Below are 22,477 nucleotides of genomic sequence, written 5' to 3'. Positions count from 1 at the left end.
AGTTATTACAGATGGACAGCTCTCTTCCACCTAATACCTTTCAGTTAATGACACAAATCAAAGTTAAATCATCGAAGATTTATCTAGTGAGCAAAACATTCTACTTGGAATTGTGGAAAGTTCAAATATGGTGTAGCGATGAAAGCACATATTTCAAGCAATAGAAAAATAATTCCACGAATTTTGGTACGTCCAAATTATGGAACACAAGGCAGCAACTAAAATCACATTTTAGGAGGATGTTTATTACCATATAAAGAGGTTTACAATATATTAAATTTAGAAATACAAGCAGTGTATTTAGTATAATTTTGATTGTGTAGAAAAAAAAAAAAAAAAAAAAAAAAAAAAAAACCCAGAATAAAATATACCAAAATATTGAAAGAGAGTACTTACAATTAGTTGATAGAATTATGAGTGATTTTCACTTTTATTATTATAATTTTCTATGCTTTTTAATCTTTCTAAAATGAATATGTATTACTTTTATAATCATGCAAAGTATGTTATTTCTGAAAGAATAAATGCAAAGCCCTTACAAGATCACTGAAAAGTCTTAACACATGAAAATTAAATAATATTAAAGGAAAAGAGTTCAAACAGATACACAAATCATATCAATGCATATGTGATCTCTGTCAAAAATATGGTGCCGGCAATTGAGTTGACTAAACTGACTATTTTCAAGGGCAGAAGCCATGTCATTATAATGTTTAAGAAGTAAATATTGCAGTAGTAGTTATGTGAGGTTCCATAGTCAGGCTGACCTGGGTTAAAATCCTGGCTTTGATACTTAGTAGTTGTTTGACCTTGGATAAAATCACTAAATTTCTCTAAGCCTCAGTTTTATCATGTGTTCAAAGACTTCTAAGAGGTAATGATAAGACATGATAGGGCTCTGTGAGGGTTGGTGCTATAATGCATGTCAAGCACTCACTCACTAGTAATGCTTCATGATAAATGAATGAATCCTCTAAGGTTCAGGGACTGGAGGAATCACTGGAACTAGAATTGTCAGGGAGGGTGGGAATGGAGGCTTACAAGGGCTCTCTTGCTGGGTACATGGAGAAGCTTTGGAATTAGTCTTTCTAAGGAGAGAATATCTAAAAACCTGGATTCTCATTCCAGCAAGGTATTTAATCTGCCTTAGCTTCTATGTCCTTAATTGCAAATGGAGAATGTATTTTATTATTTTACAAACCTAATGATATAGGTAAAGACTTTTTTTTTTACCTATCTATGCTTTCTTTACTTTCATTGAGTTCGTAATAATAATAAAATACATTAATTCCTTCCTTAATTTAATAAATGATTTTTGAACACTGTATTATATGCTAGATAATGCCCTAGGTCCAGGGGTTATGACAATGAGAAAAACGGTAAAACCCCTGTCCTCATGGGGTTTAGCTTCTAGTGTTGAAGGGGATGGATGGGGTAATACATAAGATAAGTAAGTAAAGATATAGGTTATTAGGTGGTAACAAGCTCTGGAAGGAGATGTAGAGCTGGGGCAGAAGATAGCAGGTGGGGCCTTGAACTTTAGGGAGCATACCAGGGAAGATCCTGCCGGAAAAAAGAGCACCTGGGTAAATAAACACCTGTTGGCATTTGGAAGAAGAGGATTGGAAGCAGGGGAAACAGACAGAGCAAAGGCCTTGAGGCAGCGAGTGACTAATGAATCAGAAACAGTGTGGCTGGAGCAGAGTGTGGGGAGGAGAACAGGAAAGCAAAACAAAGATGCAAGTTTAGTGGAAGTCAACAAACTGGCTTTCGCCCCAAATGAGATAGGATGCCACTTGGAGGGTTTGAAACAGGACGGGCATAATCCAGTTCATGTTTCACAAAGGTATTCCTGTCTGCTGTTTTGAGAATACAGTGTAGAGAGTCTAGGACAAATGCCAGAAGATCATTTGGGAAGATGCGTAGTTACCAGGTGAGAGCAGATGGACAAGGGGGGTAGCAGTGGAGATGGCGAAGAGATAACAAATGGGAAGCCACTTTGAAAACTGTACTTCAAGTATAAGATGGCAGTGCAGTGGTGTCCAGAGAACAGCATGAGTAAAACCATTCACCCTGGCACAGCAGCTGACATGGGTCTGTATGGCCAAAGACTGAACCCCAAGCTGTTCCATATTCGTCTCATGGAGAAATTCAGTAAGAATGTACAAATGGCCAGGTGCGGTGGCTTACGCCTGTAATCCCAGCACTTTGGGAGGCCAAGGTGGGTGGATCACAAGGTTGGGAATTCAAGAACAGCCTAACCAACATGGTGAAACCCCATCTCTACTAAAAATATGAAAATTAGCAGGCCTTGGTGATGTGTGCCTGTAATCCCAACTACTCGGGAGGCTGACGCAGAAGAATTGCTTGAACCAGGGAGGCGGTGGTTGTGGTGAGCCGAGATAGAGCCCTGCACTCCAGAGTGGGTGCTGGGTGACAGAGACAGAGCAAGAGTCTGTCTCAAAAACAAATGACCTTGGGCCTGGGCTCCAGGTATGGACTTGAGGTTTCTAGACTTGTTGATAACACCCAGAACCCAGAAGTGTGGTGAGAGGGTCACATTTCTTTACATGTCCCATTCATGCAGCTCCTTCAACATCAACACTTTTCCTGAAACTCAAACCCTCTCCTGCTCCTCCAGTTCTGCCTAGAAGCAACGTAGCTCACTAGAATTCCATCCTAGGTGTGACATGGAGCAGAGCGTGGCCAAGAAGAGATAAAAAATGTGCCTGTCTTTCCTGGCGGACGCTTCCTTTCTCTGGAGAACTTAACACCATCCGCCTGAAATAATCCCATGCGCTCCATGGCCACTTCTTGCGAACTGACATGGTTTTCTCCTCAATGATCCTTTAAAAGCATAAAGAGCTTAATCAACCCAAATTACAGGGTCTGCTTAATTCCAGGGGTTGATTTGAATTTCATTGCTTTGGGAGGAGGAGAAACAAATCTTTCTAAGGAGAGAATTTCCTATTAGAACTGTTCTCAAAAGCATGTCCTTGTCAACCCATTAATTATATTTCATTTTGACAGATCTCACATATAGTTGTTATATCTTTGGGGGGGAAGAAGGTGTTGTGTGATTAATTAGTTGATAGTGTATGTTAATTGGATACTAATTAAATTTAAATTTCATTCATATTTGAAACACTTAATTTAACTTAGGACCAGAAAATTAGAATATTCAAGCTTCTTGAAGGAACTTGTCTTTCTATCTGTCACCTTCCTATGTCTATTGACACTTTCTCCTTGTTTACAAACTTGCTTTTCAAGAGAAGAAATCAGATGGTTCTTAGAGCTTCCAGCTGTAACAGGAAGTGTTGGTTCTTGCAATTCATAAATATTTCATTGCTTTACTGGAAAAAAACACATGTATCTCCACCCTATTACTTAAGTTTGTTCTAAACAAGTCCTGTCATGCTGGAAAACTGCTGTTAGATTCCTTCCATTGGCTTAATAATTGAAGAAACCACTCCAGAAGAGAGAATCTGTTCTCAGTCTCTAGAAAGGCACCAAGGTGCTCAGACAGAGAGCCAGGAAACCTAAGAGCAGGGGAGGACACCATTCATGACGCTGGAAACATCCGGGAAATTCTCTGAGGCTGTTTTTTCTACAATCTGCTATGGACAACCCCATGAGATGAACTCTCTGTGAACACTGTTGGCCAAACACCTATTGCTGCCTCTCTTATAGCCTGGGAGAGGAAAGAGCATCTACCCAGCCCTGGAAGGCAAGCAGCAGACTTTATACATTTTTGCCGCCTTTGGTAAAGAGGACAATTCTAACCAGGATTCTGCTATTTGTAAGCTTCCTTGGAGTGAAGTACCTGACCTTGGAACTGTAAAGATATTTTCCATTTTTAGTTTATAAACAAAGAAAACTGGAGACCACAAGTATGTCAGAAGCAGCATGGTCTTTGAGGTTTAACCGCTATGGTTTGTATCCTGCCTTCGTAAAGTTTCTGAGTTCTTTTGAGCCTCAGTTTTCTCATCTGTAAAACTGGATAATAGTAATCTCACAGTTTTGTTACAAGGATTAAATGAGATCATTAAATTTTGTAAAAACTTAGTACCGTGCCATACACGATAGGTGTTCAGTCCCCATTACTGCCTAGAAATTTCAGTTTCACTTTATAGTCCTGTAGAATGCCTGTTTAGGAGCAGTGGTGGTTGCTACTATTGCTGTCTTTTTCGTTCCTGTATTTGCACACATACAGGCAACACCATGGCTTGTCTTTGACATCTTTGCTGCCTTAGTATTGGCATCTGAAGTGTGACCTTCCTTTTCTCACTGACTGGCTCTCTCTCCCCAGCTGTCCTGGAGAAGCCTCTAGAAAAGAAGGCTGGCAGAAACTACGGCCCTCCAGGCAACAAGAAGCTCATCTATTTCATTGATGACATGAACATGCCTGAGGTGGATGCCTATGGGACGGTGCAGCCCCACACCATCATCCGGCAGCATCTGGACTATGGCCACTGGTAAGAGCACCTACGGGGAGGGACTGGCACAAGTGGGCAGAACCTAAGGCAGGGCTGAAGGCCAGTCTCCATTGGGCCTGAATGGCAAACCTCAGCGTAGCTCAGGTACCAGATGGGAAACCACATTTCTGTACAATTCTCTGTTTCCCAGACTGGTTCCATCAAATAGGGGCATTCATATTCACATGAAAAGTTTAGCGAGAGAGAACACTGAGCTCTCATCTAAGGAAAAATGCCTACTTTTTGCTTCAAGACTCATCTCCGAAGATGCCTTCTTCAAGTGCCCAAAGTGGAATTAACCAGTCCCCCTACACAACGGCCCCACAGCACTGGGCTTGCACTCCAATGGTAACACCTCACACCTGGTACCATGCACGGGTGTCTGCAGACCTTCCAGCCTCAGTCTCCTAAGAGCAACTCAGAGGGCTGGATAGAATCTCTCTCAACAGCATAATTTTTATTGGCAAAAGGTCTGAACATACTAGAGAAAAAAAAAACAAGTCATTGATTTGAGAGAACTTTGACTCACCTTTCCACATCACACTGAATCTGCTGCTGGAAAAGAGTGAGGAGAGAATTCAGAGAGAAGAATGATAGTTATGACGGCAACTTGAGTTGCCTTTCCTTCCTTCCCAAAATCTTTATTGGATGCCTGTCATATGCATCTGTCCACAGTCTCCACACTGACGTTTGAGCAGCTTAATTTCATGGGCAGTAATTACAGTCAAGCTAACTAGTTTTACTTTACAGTCATGGTCACAAACCTTAAATGGGAAGTAGAAACCTCCTGGGAATTCTACCACATGGCCTTAGTATGTCCACTCTCAGAAATGTCTATTTCATTCCGTCTTCCCTCTCTTTCATCTTCCCACCACACCTCAGCTGACGGCCTTGCCTTCTGAAAGAACACAGACACAGCCTCCATTTTTTGCTTCCACATCTGTACATCTTACTGTGTCCCCACGCGTCACTCCTCCACCCCCCCGTTACATCTTACCTAAGGCCAAACCATCCGCCAGCCTCTTCATTCCACTGTCTCCTACTCCTGAAGTGCTCACTTCATGGATCGGTCCCCATCTCCTCATTAGCTGCTTCACATCATTTAAACTTGTATAAACAGGCCAGGTGTGGTGGCTCATGCCTATAATTCCAGCATTTTGGGAGGCTGAGGTGGCCAATCACTTGAGATCAGGAGTTCAAGACCAGCCTAGCCAACAAGGTGAAATTCCGTCTAAAAATACAAAAATTAGCCAAGTGTGGTGGTGCATGTCTGTAGTCCCGGCTACTTGGGAGGCTGAGGCAGGAGAATGGCTTGAACTCAGAAGGTAGAGGTTGCAGTGAGCAGAGATTGTGCCATTCCACTCCAGCCTGGGTGACAGAGCAAGACTCCATCTCAAAACAATAAATAAATAAATAAAAATAAACTTGCATAAATTTCTTCTATTAGAGGGTTAAAAAATTACTTTCTAATTACTGTTCTGTCCCTACTCCCTTATCTCCCACTCACTCCTCAACTCACTATTATTTGATTTCTGTTCCCTCCACTTTACTGAACTGTTCTTGCTAATCATTATTGCAAAATCCAAGACATTATTTGCAAGCTTGTCCAGCCACCTCATTTTGTTGTCGTTGTTCTATTTTATTTTGTTTTAGGTTTCTAGCAGCCTGAAGCCATGGTTTTCAGTTTCTGTCTGTAGTGATAAGCAGAAAAGAGGGATGAGAAAGGGGCATTACTGGTCCAACCAGAAACAGAAACTAAGAATCCCTGACTGCGTTCTCTCCCTTAGACTCCGCTGCTAGTGTCACTACCTTTCTTATTCTCTCTGCAGCCCTTGATGTGGTTGACCACTCTCTTCTTTTGGAAATACTGGCTTCCTTTGCCTTTTCGTATAGCACATACCCCTGATTTTTCTTCTACCTTTTTGTCCATCTTGTGGGCTCTTCCTCCTATGCTATTTCCTTAAATACTGAGGTCCCTTGAGAATTTGTCCTAGGCTCTTATCTCTTCTCAGTCTCTGCCCAGTAGATTTAGACATTTTTTTTTCACCCAAACACATACCAGTAGGGCACATCCTACCTCAGCCCTGCCAAAGCACTCACCTGCATCACTTCTCAGACACCTTTCACCTATAGTTTCTGACTGTTCCAGGTATGATCGGAGCAAGCTGTCCCTAAAGGAGATCACAAATGTACAGTATGTGTCCTGTATGAACCCCACGGCAGGCAGCTTCACCATCAACCCACGGCTTCAGGTACAGGGGGAGCCATGGGACCCGGGTCCTAATCCTACCTTACTAGGGCTGATGCCCCTTGATTATAAGTAATAATTGGCATTTTTGCCAATGTAGCCTCTCAAAATGGTAAATCAGATAGAATGCCAAATTGCATCTCTAGGGGAAAAGAGAAACTCCTAGACCCAGAGTCTCAAGAGCTAGAAGGAGTCATAGTGTTCATCTGATTTGATCCCTCATTCTTCACATGAGGGAACTTCAGAGAGATAAATGACTTTCCCAAGGCCATATAGTTTCACAGTTTCAAATTCAGATTTGGACTCAGAGAATCTTCAGTCCCAAGTTTAGTTCTCCTCCTACTGCCCCAAGCTACCATCTTTGACTGAAGATGCTTTGCCTGTTATTCTCGTAGTCATTTTAGGCTCAACCTAAATTTGGGCATAGCATGAGAGATAGGACCAAAGTATAGATTCAAAGGCCATAAAAGAATTCTTTGGCTGGGCGTGGTGGCTCACGCCTGTAATCCCAGCACTTTGGGAGGCCGAGGCAGGCGGATCACAAGGTCAAGAGATTGAGACCATCCTGGCCAACATGGTGAAACCCTGTCTCTACTAAAAATACAAAAATTAACTGGGTGTGGTGGCGCACACCTGTAATCCCAGTTACTTGGGAGGCTGAGGCAGGAGAATCACTTGAACCAGGGAGGTAGAGGTTGTGGTGAGCTGAGATCACGCCATTGCACTCCAGCCTGGGCAACAAGAACAACACTCCATCTCAAAAAAAAAAAGAATTTTTCGTTGTTATCTCCAAATTCAGAAGAGATATTTTCTACTCCATGGTGAAGGATGTTGATCTCATGCCTTTGTTTCCTGTGCAGCGTCACTTCAGCGTGTTTGTCCTCTCCTTCCCGGGGGCAGATGCCCTGTCCTCTATCTACAGCATCATCCTCACTCAGCATCTAAAGCTCAGAAACTTCCCAGCGTCCCTGCAGAAATCCATCCCCTCACTGATCAATCTGGCTCTCACCTTCCACCAGAAAATTGCCACCACATTCCTACCCACAGCAATCAAATTCCACTACATCTTCAACCTCAGAGATTTTGCCAACATTTTCCAGGTGAGTTCGTTGGCTCCAAGACACCCTAGTGGCTTTGTGATTATCCAGAAACTTCGATTCTTAATAAAAATAAGTAGTTAATGCCCAGCTCTTAGGCACAGGCAAAGCCACTGTTCATATGCTGTCATGAACATAAGCAGGTACACACAGTGTCATGAGCTCCATCAGGAAGGCCCTCAACAAAATAGAGTTTCTTTTGCCAATTAAATTATTTCTCAGTAAGCAGCATGCATCTCTGAATTGGCTCCTGGGGGCTGCAGAAGACTCAACATCATAATGAGTCCAGTATGCCTGAGAAGAAAAATGACCCAAAAGAAAGAAAGAGATAACTATTTTGGATCTCCCATTGGTACACCTACTGATCTTGGGATTAAAAAGAATGTTTCCCAAACCATGCAAGATAGCTCTGCTTCCTCAAAAGCCACATCATCATACTCCTAAGATGCCATCTGCCAACCCCTGAGAGAGCCTCAGTCCTAAAATTCGCAGGTTCATTTCTAGGCCAAAGCTGTTTCAGATCCTTCCAACTACTTATCCAAATGGTGATGACATATCTCTGCCCACTGCTTCTAATTGCTTGGCCCATCACTATCAAAGTCTCCAGAGGGCCATCTAGCAAACCCAGCCCCTTTCTTCGTTCTGATCAGATATAGCAACCTCATGTAGCCAAGTCCATAACTCTCCCATTCTGGACAAGAATCTGCAGAAGCTCATTTACCTTCCCCCAAGATAGAGAGACCTTCCCCCAAGATAGCATTGGGTTATTATTGAGGGAAGCATGCCTTTTACACCAAGCAGAGGCCATACCCATAGAGAAGTGTCAAAGTGAAGAGATCAGGGAGTAACATCACCTTCCAATGAGAGCCATGTACTTGGAATTAATTTCCCAGAGCAATTGTGCAGGTAGAACTTTGACCCAAACCAGCAAAGATCCAGACCCTGACGACATAGGGCCAGCTTGTTCCAGCCAGAACTCCTGATTGTAAGGAGCAAAAACCTACTAAGCCCTGGTTCAGAGACTTAAGAGCTATGTACCAGGAACACTTCACCTGCCGGTGGAATCACTGAGCCCCTTAGAAGGATAAGTCTCTGAGGACACATCTAGGCTAGTTCAGGATACCACTTCTGGATCAGATGTAGCTCCCAAACATTAACTCATTTTAAAAAGTAAAAACAGAGACCCACATAGATCATATATATTTTCCCAGGAGCACAAGGAAGCCAGTAAAGAAACTGAAATCTAGATCTTTGGGTTCCTGGCCTGGATGACTTTCTACCAGACCATTCTGTACTCATCTGAATTTCCAATGAGAAGAGTAAGCATGTGATGGTGAAGACAGCAAGAGGGACTTGACTCTGAGTCTACAAAGCCTGCCTCTCTGCAGCCCTCAGGACTGGACAGCAGCAAAGTTTGTGCTTACCCACAACTAGCTCCCATTTTTTGAGCATTCATTGAGAAAGACTTTTTGACCACATAATCTCTCTCTTAAATATTACTGCTCAGTTAAAGGTCTTAAAAGACAAAAGACTGAGGTCCCCACAGGAGAGGGAATTGTGCCTCCAGACTGTCTGCAAACTGGAGCTGCCACATAACTCTTTCCTCGGTCTCCAGCCTGCAGACCTATCCTGCAGGTTTCAGACTTGCCAGCCTCCATAAATATATGAGCCAATTCCTTAAAATACATATATATTTATGTGTGTGTGTGTGTGTGTGTGTGTGTGTGTGTGTGTATATATATATATATATAAATAAAATAGTAATGTATGCATATATTATGTAGACATATATACTTTGTATGTATATGTATTTTCCTTAAAATACACACACACACATATATACATACATATGTAAAAAAAAATTACTGCAGCACTATGAAGTGGGAGTGTTACTAGGTGGATTTTTCAAATAAAAAATGGAGTTTAAGTTGTTTGATCAAATCTACACTGCTCATAAGTGACAGAACTGAAGGGAGAAGTATCAGTTATGCTCCATTTACCAGAAGTAACCCAACCTTAGCTTCTGCTTGGAACAGGGGTCTTGTCAGCTGTACAGCCTGAAATTTAATACTCACCACAACCCTTTGGGATGGACATTGTTATCCCAATTTAACATAGGCTCAGAAAAGTCACTAGCTAGTCAATGACAGCACGAATGGTCAGGGAGGTTTAAAAAAAAAAGTCTCATGGAATAGCAAGGAGTTTAGCCCAGTAGGAACAATGAGAGATGTGGAAGGGAGAGATAGAGGTTGGAAAGGTAACTTGAGGCCAGAGTGGGCCCTGTCATAACAGCTATCATTTACTGAACACAGTACTAAGCCGTTTACATCTATGAATGCTCTTAATCCTTACAACAACCCTAGAAAGTAAAATACTGGTTATTTCCAATTTAGAGATGACAAAACTGAGCCACAGACAAATCAGTCCTCTGAACGTGACTGCATGATCACATAATGGTAAGCAGCAGCACTGATAGAACAACTAGAATGTTCAGCCCTGCTGTGGAGGTAATTCAGGGTGACAAAGAGCTTCCAGAGGAAAGAGTGCACCTTGTTGTAGTGGTCACTGATGCAATATCAAGGAGGAGCCAGAGAGCAGAGAGATGGGAGTGGAGATTGTTCACCTGGTCCGTTTCTCTGCCTGATTCAGTTGGCCTGATTCAGTTAGCCTGATTGGAAACCCCCTGAGGTCTGCATCCCAGCCAGGCCTCTTTGCAGCCTGCCAGCTTCAGCCACCTGCTCCAAGTGTGGAGAATGCAACACCCCTGGAGTGCTGCCTCCCTTCTGCTACATGGTCCCCTCACTCTCCTACTCCAACGAGAGTTTCAGGTTCAGACCTTGACCACAGTCTCCTCCTACCTGCTGTGAAAAGAAAAGCCTTAGCCAAATTAAGTTTAACCAGAGTTTAACTGAGCAAAGAACAATTCACGAGTCTGAATCGGGCAGCCAACGAGGACAGAGTAGACTCAGAGAGACTCCAGCCTGGCCACATGGTGGAAGATTTCTAGACAGAAAAGGGAAAGTGATATACAGAAAACAGAAATGATGCATAGAAACAGCGGGATTGGGTACAGCTCGGTGTTTGCCTTATTTGAACACAGTTTTAACAGTTGGCCATCTGTGATTGGGTCAAACTCGATGATTGGAACAAGAGTAGGTTACAGTCCATTAACACCTCCATTTAGATTATAGTTCACAATGTGCAGAGCAGCTTTTAGGCCAAACCTAAAATACATCAGGAAGCAGCTTTAAGCTAAACTTGATTTAACACTCCTTTCCTCCCTGAGTGTCTAACCAAAGGCCCGATTGAAGGATATAGAGGGTGGTTTAATGTCTACTAGGAGACAGGCACTGCTCAGAGAACACTATTGTTTTCCTTCATCCAGCTTTGATCCCATGCTCAGTAATTCAGACCTTCTCTATACTCCGCTCACTCTGTTCAGATCAAAGCAGAATTTGATAGTGTTCTGATATGGTTTGGCTGTGTTGCCACCCAAGTCTCATCTTGAATTGTACTCCCATAATTCCCACACGTTGTGGGAGGGACCAGTGGGAGATAATTGGAATCAGGGGAGTGGTTTTTCCCATATTGTTCTTGTAGTAGTGAATATGGCTCACGAGATCTGATGGTTTTATCAGGGGTTTCCACTTTTGCATCTTCCTCATTTTCTCTTGCCACCACCATGTAAGAAGTGTCTTTTGCCTCCCGCCGTGATTCTGAAGCCTCCTCAACCATGTGGAACTGTAAGTCCAATTAAACCTCTTTTCTTCCCAGTCTCAGGTATGTCTTTGTCTGTAGCATGAAAATGTGGGTAGCAGAAATCACTAACCATTCCCATCTCAGTGCAACACATAACAATCTAAGATGGTGCAGAGTCAGCATATGACATGCTCGCATTCACTCAGCCTTAGTTGTCAACCAGCCTATTTGGCTGTAACAAGATTTTTAAACTTCAACTGATGGCTTGTCTCACTGTAAAACACAAAATTCTAAAAATCAGGACTCCTGCTTTGTGCTTTTTTTTTTTTTATCCTCTGCACCTCATATATGGCAGGTACCCAGAAGAGCTAATAAGGAGATAGAGGCTAAGATAAACATCTGGGTGGAGCCAAGAAAAGCTAATGGAATTTCTTTTCACTTTTAATAAAGTTTTATTGAAGTGTAACATACAAGTAGAAAAACACAAAAGCCACAAGCGTACTGCTTAATTATTACAAAGGGATCCCACCTTTGTAATCACAACTCAGATCAAGAAAGAAAGCATTCTCAGTATCTGTGATGTTCTCCTTTGCACCTTCCATTCATGCTTTCCTGCTTTCTTCCTCTTGCCAGCCCTAAATAATGTCTGAACTTCAAACATCATAAATTATTTTGACCTATTTTTGAACTGTATATGGAATATACAGGCATTATTATTTTGTATCTTTGTTCAGTATTATATGTGTACCTCTATTTTCAGTCATTGTTACTTTATGGCTTAAAAAGTAACAATTATGTTTCTTTCTTTTTAATCCTTAAATTTTTTAACTGCTTTTTCTTGTCTTATGGTGCTGGCTACAATTCAAGTACAATGTTGAAGAGAAGCCATGAGAGTAGCATTTTGTCACGTTCCTAACTTTAGAGGGAAACACTTTTAATAGTTTGTCATTAAATATGATGTTCTCTACTAGTTTTTGGGGGTAACTTTTACCTGATCAAGGAAATATTTTTCTATCTATAGTTTACTAAGAGTTTTAATTATGAATATGTGTTAAAACTTAACAAATGATTTTTCTGCATCTGTTAAAATAATTATATAAATTTTTCTCTTTTATTCTGGTAATGTGATAAATTATATTGATTATTTCCAAACATTAAATCAACCATTCCTAGAATCAACTCATCTTGGTTGTTACATCTGGTCTTTTTTATATTTTCCTAGATTTCATTTGATAATTTTTAATATAATTTTTGCATCTATAGTCATAAGATTGTCTTATAATCTTTCTCTAGTATTCTAACATTATGAAGTCCTCGTGAAATACTTTCCCTCTTTTTTTTTTTTTTTTTTTTTTTTTTTTTTTTTTTTTTTTTTTTTAAACTTATTATATTTTTTTTTAAAAAAAAAAAAAAAAAAAAAAGCCAATTGAATTGTTTTGCAGCTGGAGGCATGGGCAAGGGGGGTCCCCAGGCAGTAAACTCCCCAAGGGTGGGCTGAGGGCTAGGGCTGAGTGTCGGCTCTACTTTCCCTCTTTTTATGTTCTCTAGAAGATTTACTAAAACGTTGTATTGTGCCTTCCTTAAATGTTGGAAGAATTTACTGATGAAACCACCTGGAGGTTTTTTTTTGTAGAGGTTTTAAATTATAAATTCAGATTCTTTAATACATATAAGACTGTTCAGATTTTCTATTTATTCCTATGTCAGTCATGTTAAGACATCAATGTTGTTAATAGTTGCTAATTTATTGGCATAAAATTGTAATATTCTCAGATTATCTTTTAAATATCTGTCATATCTGACATTATATCCTCTTCCTTATGTTAGATATTATGTGTGTCTTTTCTCTTTTTTTTTCTCTTCTGTCATCCTTGCTAGGGAGTTAGCAATTGTGCTAATCGAAAAACCTTAAAGGTATACCTGTATTATGCATTTGACTTTCCTACTGTCTTAATTTGATATCTGTTTTGTATATTATTAATATTTGCTCTTGAAACCAACCCAAATGACCATCAATGTTAGACAAGATAAAGAAAATGTGGTACATATACACCGTGGAATACTATGCAGCCATAAAAAAGGATGAGTTTATGTCCTTTGCAGGGACATGGATGCAACTAGAAACCATCATTCTGAGCAAACTGACACAAAAACAGAAAACCCTACACCACATGTTGTCACTCATTAAGTGGGTTGTTGAACAATGACAACACATAGACACAGGGAGGGGAATATCACACACCAGGGTCTGTTGAGCGTGGGGGAATAGGGGAGGGATAGCAGAGAGTGGGAGTTATGGGAGGGATAGCATTAGGAGAAATACCTAATGTAGATCACAGGGTGATAGATGCAGCAAACCACCACCATGGCACATGTATACCCATGTAACAAACCTGCACAATCTGCACATGTACCCCAGAACTTAAAGCATAATAATTTTTTAAAAAATTAAAATTAAAAAAATATATTTTCTCCTTGCCTTATAATCTTTATTTCTACTTACCTTGGGTTTGGGGTTAGTTTGTTCTGTTTCTAACTTTTTAACCTGGCTACTTATATCATTAATTGTCATCCTTTGTCTTACCTAAAACATTCATTTTAAGACTATGTAAATTTAATCATATCATTAGCCACATCACGCAAGCTTTTATATGCTGTATTTTTATTATCATTCAGTTGATAATATTTGATTTCTGCTATGATTTCTTCTTTGACTCATGGAATATTTAGAAGTGTATTGCTTTATTTTCAAACATTTAGAGATTTTCTAGTTATCATTTCTGTTACTGATCCCCAGTTTAATTCCACTGTTGTCAGAAAACACTCTATATGGTTCTATTCCTTTGAAATTTGTTGAGACTGCTGTATGTCCCAAGATATAATCAATGTGCAGTTTAAAAAAAAAAATCCATTCTTCAGATATTAGGTATAGTTTTATCAATAGTCCAGTTAAGGAAACCTTATAAATCATGTTGTTTAAAATTCATATAATTTCTAGATTTTTTAAATCTGCTTGTTCTTTCAGTCCCTGAGAAAGATGTTAAGATATTTTACTGTGGTTGTGTGTATGGCTTTTTCTCTTTTTATTTGTCATATTCACTTTGTATATTTTTAAGCTATGTTATTTATTAGGTACATAGAAATTTAGAATTAGTATATCTTCCTAGCAGACTGATCTTTTTTTAATCTATTACGTATACTTTATCCCTAAAACTGATGTTTGCTTTAAAATCAGTTTTGTATGACATTAGCATGACTATTCCATATTCTTTTAGTCAATATTTTTATGGCATATTTTCATTTTCTTGCACTCAGCTTTTCTATATTATTACATTTAAGGTATATGTCCTATAATCAGCATACAGTTGGGTTCTTTAAAGTCCAACCTGACAACATTGCCTTTTAGTTACAATGTTTAGTTCAACTATGTTATTTTATTTAATTAGATATTTATGATTAAATCTACCTATGCTATTTTTGTTTGTTTGTTTGTTTGTTTGTTTTAATTTTACTTTAGGTTCTGGGGTACATGTGCAGGTCATGCAGGGTTGTTGCATAGATGCATACTATATCTGGCATTTCTCCCCATGTTATCTCTCCCCACCCTTCCCACCCCTCACTGTCCCTCCCCTACCCCCCACCCCACTGCCTCCAGTGTGTGATGCTCCTCTCCCTAAGTCCATGTGTTCTCATTGTTCAACAGCAGCCTATGAGTGAGAACATGCAGTGTTTGGTTTTCTGTTCTTGTGTCAGTTTGCTAAGAATGATGGTTTCCACATTCGTCCAAGTCCCTACAAAGGACACAAACTTATCACTTCTTTATGGCTGCGTAGTATTCCATGGTGTATATATGCCACATTTTCTTTATCCAGTCTATCATTGATGGGCATTTGGGTTCATTCCAAACCTTTGCTATTGTAAACAGAGCTGCAATGAACATACATGTGCATGTGTCTTTATAGTAGAACAATTTATAGTTCTTTGGGTATATACCCAATAATGGGATTGTTGGGTCAAATGGAATTTCTATTTCTAGGTCCTTGGGAAATCACCACACTGTCTTCCACAATGGTTAAACTAATTTACACTCTCACCAACAGTGTAAGAGTGTTCCTATTTCTCCACATCCTCTCCAGCATCTGTTGTCTCCAGATTTTTTAATGATCGCCATTGTAACTGGTGTGAGATGGTATCTCAATATGGTTTTGATTTGCATTTCTCTAATGACCAGTGATGATGAGCATTTTTTCATATGTTTGTTGGCCTCATAGATGTCTTCTTTTGAAAAGTGTCTGTTCATATCCTTTGCCCACTCTTGAATGGGGTCTGTTTTTTTCTTCTGTATCTGTTTTAGTTCTTTGTAGATTCTGGATATGAGTAGACTGCAAAATTTTTTTCCCATTCTACTGGTAGCCGGTTTGCTCTAATGATGGTTTCTTTTGCTGTACAGAAGCTCTGAATTTTAATTAGATCCCATTTGTCTATCTTGGCTTTTGTTGCCACTGCTTTTTTGGTGTTTTAGTCATGAAGTCCTTGCCTATGCCTATGTCCTGAATGGTTTTGCCTAGGTTTTCTTCTAGTGTTTTTATGCTGTTAGGTTTTACGTTTAAATCTTTAATCCATCTGGAGTTAATTTTAGTGTAAGGTGACAGGAAGGGGTCCAGTTTCTGCTCTCTGCACATTGCTAGCCAGTTTTCCCAACACCATTTATTAAACATAGAGTCCTTTCCCCATTGCTTGTTTTTGTCAGGTTTGTCAAAGATCAGATGGTTGTAGATGTGCGGTATTGCTTCTGAGGCCTCTGTTCTGTTCCATAGGTCTATGTCTTTGTTTTGGTACCAGTACCATGCTGTTTTGACTACTGTAGCCTTGTAGTATAGTTTGAAGTCTGGCAGTGTAATGCCTCCAGCTTTGTTCTTTTTGCTTAGGTTCTTGTCTTGGCTATGCGGGCTTTCTTGTGATTCCATATGAAGTTTAAAGTGGTTTTTTCCAGTTCTGTGAAGAAGGTCATTGATAGCTTGATGGAGATAGCATTGAATGTATAAATTACTTTGGGCAGCATGGCTGTTTTCACAATATTGATTCTTCCTAACCATGAGCATGGAATGTTTTTCCATCTGTTTGTGTCCTCTCTTATTTCATTGAGCAGTGGTTTGTAATTCCCCTTGAAGAGGTCCTTTACATCCTTTGTTAGTTGTATTCCTAGGTATTTTATTGTCTTTGGAGCGGTTGTGAATGGGAGTTCACTCTTGATTTGGCTCTCTGATTGTCTGTTATTGGTATATAGGAAGGCTTCTGATTTCTGCAGATTGATTTTGTATCCTGAGACTTTGCTGAAGTTGCTTATCAGTTTGAGAAGATTTTGGGCTAAGATGATGGGGTCTTCTAAATATACGATCATATCATCTACAAATTGAGACAGTTTGACTTCCTCCTTTCCTAATCGAATACCCTTTATTTCATTTTCTTTCCTGATCACTCTGGCTAGAACTTCTGATACTATATTGACTAGGAGTGGTGAGAGAGAGCATCCTTGTCTAGTACCTGATTTCAAAGGGAATTACTCCAGCTTTTGCCCGTTCAGTATGTTATTGGCTGTAGGTTTGTCGTAAATAGCTTTTATCATTTTATGATACATTCTGTTGATACCTAGTTTATTGAGAGTTTTTAGCATGAAGTGCTATTGAATTTTGTCGAAGGCCTTCTCTGCATCTATTGAGATAATCATGTGGTTTTGTCTTTGGTTGTGTTTATGTGATGGATTATGTTTATGGATTTGCGTATGTTCAACCAGCCTTGCATCCCAGGGATGAAGCCTACTTGATCGTGGTGAATAAGCTTTTGATGTGCTGTTGCATTCGGTTTGCCAGTATTTTATTGAAGATTTTTGCATCAATGATCATCACGGATATTGGCCTGAAGTTTTCTTTTTTAGTTGCGTCTCTGCCTGGTTTTGGTATCAGGATAATGTTGGTATCATAAAATGAGTTAGGGAGGATTCCCTCTTTTTGTATTGTTTGGAATAGTTTCGGAAGGAATGGAACCAGCTCTTCTTTGTACGTCTGGTAGAATTCAGCTGTGAACTCATCTGGGCCTGGACTTTATTTGGTTGGTAGGCTGTTGATTCCTGCCTCAATTTCAGCTCTTGTTATTGGTCTATTGAGGGTTTCAACTTCCTCCTGGTTTAGTCTTGTTAGAGTACAAGTGTCCAAGAATTTATCCATTTCTTCCTGGTTTACTGGTTTATGTGCATAGAGCTGTTTGTAGTAATCTCTGATGGTAGTTTGTATTTCTGTGGGATCAGTGGTGATATCCCCTTTATCTTTTTTTTTATTGCGTCTATTTGATTCCTCTCTCTTTTCTTTTTTATTAGTCTGGCTAGTGGTCTATTTTTTTAATCTTTTCAAAAAACCAGCTCCTGGATTTCTTGATTTTTTTGAAGGATTTTTTGTGTCTCTTTCTCCTTCAGTTCTGCTCTGATCTTAGTTATTTCTTGTTTTCTGCTAGCTTTTGAGTTTGTTTGATCTTATTCCTCTAGCTCTTTCCATTCTGATGATAGGGTGTCAATTTTAGATCTTTCCTTTTTTCTCATGTGGGCATTTATTGCTATAAATTTCCCTCTTGAAACTGCTTTAAAGGTGTCCCAGAGATTCTGGTAAGTTGCCTCTTCATTCTGATTGGTTTCAAATAACATCTTTATTTCTGCCTTCATTTCATTGTTTATCCAGTCGACACTCAGAAGCAAGTTGTTCAGTTTCCAAGTGGTTGTGCGGATGTGAGTGTGTTTCTTAATCCTGAGTTCTAATCTGATGAACTGTGGTCTGATAGACTGTTTGTTATGATTTCCATTCTTTTGCATTTGCTAAGGAGTGATTTGCTGCCAATGTTGTGCTCAGTTTTAGAGTAAGTGTGATGTGGTGCTGAGAAAAATGTATATTCTGTGGATTTGGGGTTGAGCGTTCTATATATGTCTATTAGGTCCTCTTGGTCCAGCTCTACATTCAAGTCCTGGATGTCCTTGTTATTTCTGTCTCATTGATCCGTCTAATATTGACTGTGGAATTTTGAAGTCTCCCACTATTATTGTGGAGTCTAAATCTTGTTTTAGGTCATTAAGAACTTGCTTTAGGTATCTGGGTGTTTCTGTGTTGGGTGCATATATATTTAAGATAGTTAGCTCTTCTTGTTGGATTGATCCTTTTACCATTACATAATGTCCTTCTTTGTCTCTTTTGATCTTTGTTGGTTTGAAGTCTGTTTTATCAGAGACTAGGATTTCAACCCCTGCTTTTTTTTTGTTCTCCGTTTGCTTGGTAAATTTTCTTCCATCCCTTTATTTTGAGTCTGTGTGTGTCTTTGTATGTGAGATGGGTTTCCTGAATACAGCACACTGATGGGTTCTGACTTTGTATCCAGTTTGCCAGTCTTTGTCTTTTGATTGGTGTGTTTAGGCCATTTACATTCAATGTTAGCATTGTTATGTGTGAATTCGATCCTGACATTTTGTTACTGGCTGGTTTTCTTGCCCATTAGTTGACTCATTGCATTTTTGGTCTTTCCTATTTTGTGTGCTTTTGCAGTGGCTGGTACTTGTTCCTTTCCATACTTAGTGTTTCTTTCAGGAGTTCTTATAGGGCAGGTCTCGTGGTGATGAAATCTCTCAGTAATTGCCTGTCCATAAAGTATTTTATTTCTCCTTCAGTTATGAAGTTTAGTTTGGCTGGATATGAGATTCTGTGTTGAAAGTTCTTTTCTTTAAGGATGTTGAATATTGGCCCCACTCTCTTCTTGCTTGTAGGGTTTCTGCTGAGAGATCTGCTGTGAGCCTCACTGGCTTCCCTCTGTGGGTGACCTGACCTTTCTCTCTGGCTGCTCTTAACATTTTTTCCTTTATTTCAACCCTGGTGAATCTGATGATTATGTGCCTTGGGGTTGCTCTTCTTGAGGAATATCTCTGTGGAGTTCTATTTCTTGGATTTGAATGTTGGACTGCCTTGCTAGGTTTGGGAAGTTCTCCTGGATAATATCCTGGAGCATGTTTTCCATCTTGGATTCATTCTCTGCATCATATTCATGTACACCTATCAAGCATAGATAGGTCTTTTCACATAATCTCATATCTCTTAGAGGCTTTGTTCATTTCTTTTCACTCTTTTTTCTCTCGTCTTGCCTTCTCTTTTTATTTCATTGAGTTGATCTTCAGTCTCTGATATCCTTTCTTCTGCTTGCTTGGTTTAGCTATTAAAACTTGTGTTTGCTTTACGTAGTTCTCATGCTGGGTTTTCCAACTCCATCAAGTGGTTTATGTTCTTCTCTAAGCTGATTATTCCAGTTAGCACTTCATCTACTCTTTTTTCAAGGTTTTTGGTTTCTTTGCATTGAGTTAGAACATGTTCCTTTAGTTCAGAAAAGTTTGTTATTATCCACCTTCTGAAGCCTGTTTCTGTCAATTCATTGTGCTCTTTCTCAGGTTATATTCCCCATGTTGTTGAGGAGTTGTGATCCCTTGAGGTAGAAGAGGTGTTCTGGTCTTTGATGGTCTCATCTTTTTTACACTGGTTTTTTCCCATCTTCGTGGATTTACCTGGCTGCGGTGTCAGGGAGCTGCTTGATGAGGTCACTTGTCTGCCTGTCGAGGCGCTGCTGGGTTTCTAGGGACTCCTTCAGGTTACTAGGTAAGCTTCTTGTGTCTTTTTTGTTTACCCTGGGAGGTGAGGCCTGCCTCTTCCGCTGACCTGGAGGCACTGCTGGGTGGTCAGGAACACTGTCCGTTGCTACATAGGCTTCCTGTGTGTTTTGTTACATGAAGCTTAGTCCCACCTCTTTAATGGAGGGTTATGTCTTTCCTCCACAGGGCTGGATCATTCAGGGTTCAGCTCAGACTGTGGCACTGGCTGCATAACCCACTAGAGTTAGTGCTTCAGCCCTCTGGGATTTGTGGGGGAGGGGAGGGACCCTCTCAGCCGCTCCGCCTGTCTCCCCTCTTTTAACTCATTCTCTCCGGTCATGGGGGAGAGGCCCACCCCGCTGCTCCATCTGTCTTCCTGCTTTCAGCTCCCTCTCCCTCCAGGCTTGGGGAAGGGGTGATAGCTCAGTCTGCGGGCTCTCCAGCCGGCTTATGGGCTTAGGCATTTGCTTAGATCTGTGCACCAATCCGGGACACTGTCCTGGATTATTATTCAACTCTGCGCTTGTAATTCCCGGCACTTGACTGGCAAAGATCCCCTGTTCTGTGTATTGCTGAGGCTTTGTGGGAAGCACTGTATCTGGACCGAGCGCCAGAGAGGGAGCCTCCAACTCACTGATCAGATACGCTTTCTGGGTGAAGCAGCACTCCTCTCTGCCTCAGTCTCCCCTGCCTGGGCTTTGCTCACCTTCAGACCAGACCCGTTGAAATGCACCTGGTACCTCGGTTGAAGCTAGGAGATATCTTGATTTCTGCGTCTCTCTCGCCGGGTGTTGTGCACCGGAGTTGTCTCTATTCGGCCATCTTGTCTCCCTCCTATACTATTTGTTTTAATATATCCTATCTATTCTATTTTCTTTCTTCTCACTTCTTATATTCTATCAAACTAATTTCATGTTTTTATTATTTTTCTCCCTCTTTTAGCATAGTATATTTCCTTTTGCTATTCATCTAATGATTACCAAAGGCATCATTTTATCTTTTTATCTTTTATAAATTAGCATATTTATTAATTGCCGCACAATGCAAAGATCTTGGAACAATTTACCCCCCTTTGACTTTTGTGCTATCATTTATTTTAATTCTCTGCGTTTTGAAAACCCACTAATATCTGTGTTTTAGTAAGTCAACATTCCTTTAGAGTTAGGCATACAATACCTTTTCCATTACTCTTTATATCTGTACATTTCTGTTCTTTCATCTGGGATCATTTTTATTCTGCTTGAAGAACTCCTTTTAGTATTTAGTTCATAGCTGTTGGAGAAATATCTCTCAATTTTAATTGGACCAAAAATATATTTCATATTTTTTAAAAATTTTAGGGGTGGCTTGGATTTCTAGATTGGTAGCTGTTTCCTTTCTTTTTTCTGTTGAGAAATTACCTTTAGTCTTATCATTTACTAAGTATTAATAATACAATTATAAGAATGAGCCACAACCTAAATAAAGTCTGTCAACTTCCTTTGAGACACTTGCTGTCACCTGAAAGTAGCAAACCTGTGAAAGAAAAAATAGTAATTTGATGATGGGTGAGGGGCTCATGCCTGTAATCCAGCACTTTGGAAGGCGAAGGTGGGTGGATCACTTGAGGCCAGGGGTTCAAGACCACCCTAGCCAACATGGCGAAACCTCATCTCCACTAAAAATACAACAATTAGCTGGGTGTGGTGGTGCATGCCTATAATCCCAGCTGTTCAGGAGGCTGAGACACAAGAATTGCTTGAATCCAGGGGGTGGAGGCTGCCATGAGCCGAGATTGCACCACTGCACTCCAGTCTGTGTGATAAAAAGTGAGACTCCGTCTCAAAAATAATATTAAAAACAATTTGAAACCCTAATAATTCTTCTGTAATAGAGATGTATACATAAAGGCTATGTGAGGCACATGGGAGGGAATGCCGCTGGACAGGAGGAGGTGTCTAGGGCAACTTCAACAAGAGGTTTCTAATGAACTGGATCTTCAAATATGAGCATGCCAAGCAAAACAAAGTGCATGAAGGCACAGAAAAGTGTGCAGATTCAGAACATAATTGGAATTTGATAAAACTGGAATCTAGGTTTTATGGGAAGTAGTGATAACAGTGATCATGAGGAAGCAGATTATAGTAACATTGTCATCAGACCTGTATTCTATGCTAATGGATCTGCACATCATTCTGCAAATTTAAGTAAAGATGCATTAAATGATCCCTTTCCCTCTAAGACATGAAAGCAAGGCATGAAAACAAGTACAGACATAGATGAGCTTGAACTTAGAGAACTTGTGGAGGTT

General features: G+C 40.1%; 1 protein-coding gene across 7 annotated transcripts in view; it reads left to right on the top strand.

Moving 5' to 3' along the window:
• DNAH9 (dynein axonemal heavy chain 9) overlaps nucleotides 1-22,477 on the top strand; it is a 367,598-nt gene that overhangs the window by 178,041 nt on the left and 167,080 nt on the right. For 6 of the 7 annotated variants that reach the window (XM_017531396.2, XM_017531398.2, XM_017531397.2 and 3 more), the window contains 3 exons: nucleotides 4,310-4,475; nucleotides 6,625-6,727; nucleotides 7,584-7,823. In XM_017531396.2, the coding sequence (XP_017386885.1) occupies nucleotides 4,310-4,475; nucleotides 6,625-6,727; nucleotides 7,584-7,823 (509 nt within the window). The remainder of the gene's footprint in view (nucleotides 1-4,309; nucleotides 4,476-6,624; nucleotides 6,728-7,583; nucleotides 7,824-22,477) is intronic. The other variant, XM_037739576.1, reaches the window with a different exon arrangement.

Source organism: Cebus imitator, unplaced genomic scaffold, assembly GCF_001604975.1.
Source record: "Cebus imitator isolate Cc_AM_T3 unplaced genomic scaffold, Cebus_imitator-1.0 Scaffold72, whole genome shotgun sequence".
Taxonomy (NCBI): Eukaryota; Metazoa; Chordata; class Mammalia; order Primates; family Cebidae; genus Cebus; species Cebus imitator.
The sequence above is the reverse complement of the archived record's forward strand: the minus strand, read 5'-3'. Positions and strand labels throughout refer to the sequence as shown.